At 49.5% G+C, this 6,713-nt stretch overlaps 1 protein-coding gene across 1 annotated transcript; it reads right to left on the bottom strand.

Moving 5' to 3' along the window:
- Positions 1 to 748: 748 nt before the first annotated feature.
- FABP1 (fatty acid binding protein 1) lies at positions 749 to 6,051 on the bottom strand. The gene is made up of 4 exons (XM_004612043.2): positions 5,955 to 6,051; positions 4,314 to 4,486; positions 3,123 to 3,215; positions 749 to 853 (listed from the first exon to the last, which is right to left on the bottom strand). Exons 1-4 carry the CDS (start codon positions 6,019 to 6,021, stop codon positions 803 to 805), a joined length of 384 nt encoding a protein of 127 aa, XP_004612100.1. The 5' UTR covers positions 6,022 to 6,051; the 3' UTR covers positions 749 to 802.
- Positions 6,052 to 6,713: the final 662 nt, after the last annotated feature.

Raw genomic sequence — 6,713 nt, forward strand, 5'->3', positions numbered from 1 at the left:
TGAAAGAGATAGATGAGTCATAGAGATGAAAATATTTACTCTCTGGCTCTTTCCAGAGAAAAGTTGACTGACCCCTGGAAGGGAATTATGAACGCACGTTCAAGAACTTGGCTCTTATGGGTCAGACAATGGTTCTAATTAATGCTGTTTCAAGGAAGATGATGGCCACAGTAGGTGGTATGCTGGAACACATTCCTGCCCAGTGTCCCTAATCTGTCACACTGGGGAGTGCTCCTTGGGGCCCATGTCCCCCTGTTCCAGATCCTGCCCATGAGGTTGATGGAAAATGTGACTCCAGCCTGCTCCACAGATCCGTCACAAGCCTTCGTTCCTCCTAGCATCACCTGAGTGGGTAAATTGAAGCATCCTTCCAGAGGAAATGTGGGGAGCAAGATTGATGTAAACAGTAAGCCCTATTTCACTTGGTGGTGTTCAGAGCTTTCAGTTGCAGTACCTAGAATCAAACCAGTGTCACAGCTAATGTGGCCACTTGCAAGGGAAGTCTCTTTAGGAGATCAGTTTTACCTATAACAATAATACCACCAATGAGATTCATTGAGAATAAAAAGCATTGGATTCAGGGAGGGGCTATCCACCATGATTCTGGGAGGCTGCTCCCTGTGGCACTTGGGGATGAGGTTCCACATGGTGCTAGGGATTGAAATCAGGGTTCCCACTGAGCAAACATGTTCTCCAGACCATTTGAGCTCTGCCCCTGACCCCCACCAAAAGACACTTTAAAACAAAGTTCACTTTATTACATTAATTTTACATAGTAAAAGAATAGGGACTGCAGATTTGTCTAGATCTTCTTGCTCACTCTCTTGAAGACAATATCGCCCAGGGTCATGGTCTGAAAGAAAAAAGTCATAAAACACTTGTTGTTAAATCATAAAATGATAACCAACATATAGCTCCACTAATACTATTTTATGAAGCAACTCAAACATTTTTGCTTCTGTAGGACTTGTAAGATGTGCTGGTGTTCTGTCTAAAACACTATGCTAGGGACTGAGTAGGTTGCTTGCCTGCCTTGCATGTAGCTGATCCAGGTTCGATCTCAGGCATCCCATCTGATCCTCTGAGCACCCCAGGAGTAATTCCTTAGTGCAGAGCCAGGAGTGACCCCTGAGCATCACTGGGTGTGGCTTCCCAAGAAAACCACTATGCTAGTTCTCCAACCCCACTTCTTCCTAGCTGATATAATTTCTCCCCACATCAACAGCTATTCCAGGAAGACCAACCTAATAATCCCAGTCCAATCTAAGTTCTCTGTCTCATAAAGCACATTTTGTGGGTGGACATGTGCTGAACACAATGACATAAGCACCTGGATACCAGAGGCACCTTTCTGGAATATAGCAGCTAATGCCTGGTTTTCCCCTGAAAAGTCTAGAGCACAGCAAATTGCATTCATCAGGTTTTTGTTCTTCGTTTCTTTAGTGTTTGAGTTTTTGAGGGATGTTTCTTTCATCCTGTTCCCTTCCTCCTGCTTAGTTCTATTCAACTAGACTGTGACAATGGCATGAGGCACTATCATCAGGTTTTAAAAGGAGTCCCTTAGCTTCTATACCAGTGGAATGGATGAAAAGATCTTGGATAAATCCTGATTCCACCCTCATAGGCTCGATGACCTGGAATAGGCCAACCTGCTTATGAATTCCACATCCTGAAACCTTTTCGTGATGGACACTGGCCAGCACTGAACTGGGTACAGACTCATCTCCTGCTGCCCTGCAGGTCCTCCCTGTTCTGCAGTGAGGCTGCAGGGGGTGGAGTCCGCACTGTTCAAGGCTGATTCTCACACTTTCACTAATCAAAGGAGATTTCACTAGAAGAGGCTGGAGACAGACCCCTTGCAGTTGTACTCTGCTTTCTGTCCCTCCAAAGGCTTATCTTTAAGGTGATGAATCATATGGACTAGGGGAATGCAAGGCAGGAGAAGCTCCTCACTGTTCAAGCACCAAGGATGAGTCTACGAGAGTGAGGAGGCCAGACTGAAGGTGCCTTAAAGTTTGTGATGAATCTGATTCTCCTTATAATGGAGCAAAAGGGCAAAGCAATCTGGAGTGTACTGGGCTCAGGGCTGATGGAGGTCTCTGGGGTTCACTGCAAGAACTGAGCAGAATGGAGAGCTATGGTTGTACTTTCTGTGGCAACACTAAGTAGAATAAGCCATGGGGGTGGGGGAACCCTGGGCTAAAGCGTACTTTGCATGTGGTGCTATGTGGACGGGAGGGCTGCCCTGAGCCGCTGAGGCTCTGGAAGGGAATGCATTGATTGCTGCCCTTGGACTGTGAACAAGTCTTAAGTCCACACCCTAGCAGAGAGGAGCAAGGTGGGCTTTGTTTTGCAGGACCTGGGGTCTCCCCACTACTGACCCTATCTCTTCCCACTCTTTTGGGTACTGGGAGAGCAGGAGGTAGCGAGGTCAGCAAACCTGGGCCGGAAAATGGTAATAATGAGAGGTGGAAAGCACCAGGTGGGGCCTCTGCCTGTGCATTTGGTGAACCAGAAAAGGGTTCACCAAATCCCCAGACACAGTATCTGTCTGTTGGATAATTATCAGGATATATAAGACTGGCTTAGTTGGAGCCAGATGTGTTTGTAAGAGTGTGCAAGATTTCTCTCTCTCAGCTGTTTTCTTTTGGTGGGGGTGCGAAAAACCTAGCATTGAAGGGTTACTTCTGGCCTGCACTCAGGAATTGCTTGAGGGTTCGGAGGACCGTATGGGTTGCTGGGAATCGAACCTGGGGCAGCTACATGCAAGGCAAACACCCTGCCCACTGTACTATGGCTTTGCCTCACCTACAGAGTTCTCTATAAAATATTAAGTTCCACCCCCCCCCCACTACCACCACCACTAGTGCAGTGTACAACATACCTCAAAGATCCACTTCCAGGAAACCCCAGCTGTGTGAGGTTACAGTAAATTTGTAGCCCTAATTTCTCCATTTACAAAATTTGGAACTGGCAGGAAGTTAGATACTATGTACAACTCCCCAGGCCACGCTGGTGGCTCAGTTGAGAAGGCAGAGACAGAGACAGAGATAGGAAGGTTCTGGAGGGCTTCACCTCTAATCCCCACAGCACATGGGCCACAGCTCAGAGCATCGACTTACATGGGTGGCAGTGTCACCATTGATCTCAGTCACAGACGTGATGCCTTTGAAAGATGTCACCAGCTTATTGTCACCTTCCTTCTTAACCACAGCCTGCAAGGAGAGAGGATATGGCTGGTGAGAGGGGGAAGACCCTGCTCAAGAGATGGTCCCAGATGACTGCTAAGGGGCCCATAGCAACCACCCCACTCATCTTTGTATCACACACATACCCAGTCCTCTGGAAGTAAAGTAGGGTGCACTGGAGAAATAGTACAGCAGGTTGGGTGCTTGCTTTGCAAGCACTAGATTCATTCCTAGTGCCTTATATTCTACCCTGAGCTCATCAGGAATGATTCCCTGAGTATAGTCAGATGTGTGACCCCCAAACAAAAAAAAATAATTTAAAAAGTTTGGTATATTTAAAAGATAGAGAAGGGGCCTGTATGACAATAATAGCCGGAAGTGCTCAAGCTGGACTAGAGTTGAGTGTTAAAAGTAGGTGAAAGGATATACACGGCAACCTTTCAGTATCTGTATCGCAAAGCACAATGCCCCGAAGCAGAGTCGGGGTGGAGTGTGCATCTCCGAGGGGGAGAGAGATCCCTGATTCCCTGGTGTTGGCATCTCACCCCTGCTGCCCACTCTTCCAGCCTGTCCAGCTCTCTGGCAGCATTAGCCACCACCCAGAGGTGCTCTCCTGCCCAGTCCCTCTCCCTGGATGGGGCGCTGTGCCCATCTACAGAGAAACCGACTGAGGCAGGGGCTCTGCAAATCCCCTGATGGCTGTTCTGGGGCCTGACTGCAGCCTTGGTATTGGGGTGTTGTCAACACCTACTCCAGGAAGTCTCCCATGATCTCCAGCTCTAGACTCAAAAGGTCAGAATACATTGGTTCAAGTATGATGTTGGGGTTCTGTTAATAGTCCTGACCCCTCAACACCCAGTTGAGTCCTGCTTAGGGAACTACTAGAAGTAACAATTACACTTCAACTCCCCTTCTGTGTCTAGTTCCCCCCAATTCTCCACATGGAGACCTGGCACTCTGGGCCAGAACACCCCATCCCACAGGCCCAGGAACCCAGAGTGACTTTCTGTCTCTGACCTCACTGAGAAGATAATTTCCACACAGGGAAGTGTGCAGGTGAAGCCCTGGGGCCAGACTCTGAGAAAGTTCTCGAAGTCCAGTGGCTAGAAGAGAGGCACTTCCTACCTTGACCTTCTCTCCTGTCATGGTCTCTATCTCAGACTCCACTCCCAAGGTGAACTCATTCGTGATCACTTTGGTGCCGGTGGTGATGATGACTTTGAAGTGGTCGCCGGTCTGCACGACTTCTGTCACCCCCTTGATGTCCTTCCCTTTCTGAATGAGGTCATCTGGCATGCCTGGAAGGAAGCAGCAGAGGGTGAGAGATGGCAGAGGTGAAGCGAGACGACCTGTGCCTGGTGGGGAGGGGCCAGGCTCCTCAGGCCTCCTGGGCTTTGACTCCTGAAGGGAGGGCAGAGGCCTGGCCTGGCCCGCTGGCTCTCTGGCTAGTTCTCTCTACAGGAAAGATGCTTCTTGGCCACACTGACCTTTCCTGCTGTGAGAACCTGGCCCCCTTCCTCCCTTCTCCTTTGACACCAGAGATTTTCTCCTCACATACAAGAACAGCACCTTGAGGCCAGAGCGGTAGTACAATGGGTAGGGCATTTGCCTTGCATGCAGCTAATCCGAGTTTAATCCTCAGCACCAGTATGGTCTACTGAGCCTGTCGGAAGTGATCTCTGAGCACGGCACCAGGAGCAAGCCCTGAGCACTGCCAGGTGTCACCCCAAAACGAAGCCAAATCAAATCAAACTAAAAAAAGAAATGCACCTTCTATGTGAGGCGTTGCCTACAAGCTGTATCACTCCTGACAGGGCCAGAGAAGCTGATTAAGAATGTGGCCAGAGCCACACGTGGCCAGCAGTGCAACACCCCGTGTCCATTACCCCGCCCTCCTTCTCTGCCTGGAGGCTCCTGAGGAAGACGGGTCAGAGTTCTGCGCGTGGCTCCAGTGCTCTGTGAACTGAGGGTCACGCAGGCGTGGACAGTGGGAACGGAGGGTCCTGCTGCACAGGTGAGACCCTGAGCCCTTGTGCCTAAGGGTCCCCATCCTCTCTCTCCCCTGCCCTTGCTCAGGCAGCCTCTCCCGAGCACGCCCCTCTGCGCCCCCTAGAGGACGAGCGGGACGAGCGCGGAGCCCAGCCCAGCCCAGCCCAGCTCTGCTGCTTTATTCCAGCCCGTGGTCAGTGTGGCTTTCCCTCTCTAGCCTCACTCTCAGCTGTCAAATGGGAAGATGATGGGCCCCAACACAGAGGCTTGGCGTGAGGATTCATGTCGAGAGTTTAGTACAGCGCATGGCACCCAGTGTCTAAACATTGGAGACATCTGTTGCAACTTGAAGCCAGAGTGGTAGTACAATGGGTAGGACATTTGCCTTGCCTACAGCTGATCCAAGTTCAATCCTCCGCGCCAAAATGGTCCCCTGAGGCTGTCAGAAGTGATCTTTCTCTAAAAACTGCCGCTTTGAACCCGTGGTTCATTGCTGTGGGTCCCCCTGGAACCACCTCAGGCCAGACCTTAGCTTATTTGCTCTTTCCATTTGCCTTGTCCATGAGTGAGCACAAGCAAATGAGCACATTTGCTTGTGCTCACTCATGGACAAGGCACTTGCCTTGCATGTGACTGATCTGCAACAGTGGTTACATGGCCCTGCTCTATACGAAGCCTGTCCTGTCCTCCCTAGTAACCTGAGACCCCCGACGAGTTACAGTGCTCCCAGCCCTATTACCATGACCCTCAAGCCTTGGCATCTAGTCTAGCACTCACCAATGGCCTTCATGAAGGCCTCAAAGTTTTCCTGGCTCTGCAGTTGGTATTTGCCGGAGAAGTTCATGGTGGCGATGAGGCGCTTTCCACAACTGGTCCGCAGCTCTGGCCCTGCTGCCCAGTGTGAGCTGATTTATAGGGGGCTCCTTCCCCTTCCAATGTTGGCCATAGGTCAACAACAGTGAACTCCTTTATGGTCAGGTTCAAACATTAACTCCTGAGAGCAATGGTCAATGATAAAACCAAAAGCAGGATGGGGGCAGCAGAGGTTTATTCCAGTTTAGCAAACATTCAAGAATGTCAGTCAAGTGCAAACCTCCAAAGCTCTGAAGTCTGTCAGATGTGTGTGAGCATGTGTGTGCATATGTGTGTGTATCTCCATCTACTTTCACTATTTTCTTGTGTGTGTCTATATCTGGAAAAATACCAAACACTCCTTCCCAATCCCTAGACTCACCTTATTTACTGAATCTTTTGTTCTCTTCCCATCCAAACTGTTGGATGTCAAACTGTTTTGCAAGATTATTGCCCCTTACAACTCTTTTGCACTTGGGTACTTTCTCCTTGGCAAATATAGACTCCTTCACAATCCAAATCAGCCTCCTTTTGGGAATGTTGAACTGGCTAACAACAAACAGGCAGGTATTGACCATGAAAACCAAATGTGTTGAAATAGAAATGCATCTTATTAACAGAGACAAGGCAATGAGAGAGAAGGAAGGCAGTGCTGCTGGGAAGACTGGAACAAGGGAGCTGGCT

Source organism: Sorex araneus, chromosome X, assembly GCF_027595985.1.
Source record: "Sorex araneus isolate mSorAra2 chromosome X, mSorAra2.pri, whole genome shotgun sequence".
In the NCBI taxonomy this organism is placed as follows: Eukaryota; Metazoa; Chordata; class Mammalia; order Eulipotyphla; family Soricidae; genus Sorex; species Sorex araneus.

Bases quoted from the DNA above. Each gene is read 5' to 3' on its own strand.
- FABP1 (XM_004612043.2), bottom strand. From the start codon at position 6,021: ATGAACTTCTCCGGCAAATACCAACTGCAGAGCCAGGAAAACTTTGAG. The intron at 4,487-5,954 runs GTGAGTGCTAGA...GCTTCCTTCCAG, and splicing joins GGCCTTCATGAAGGCCATTG to GCATGCCAGATGACCTCATT. The intron at 854-3,122 runs GTAAGTCGATGC...TTTTTCTTTCAG, and splicing joins ATGGTGACACTGCCACCCAT to ACCATGACCCTGGGCGATAT.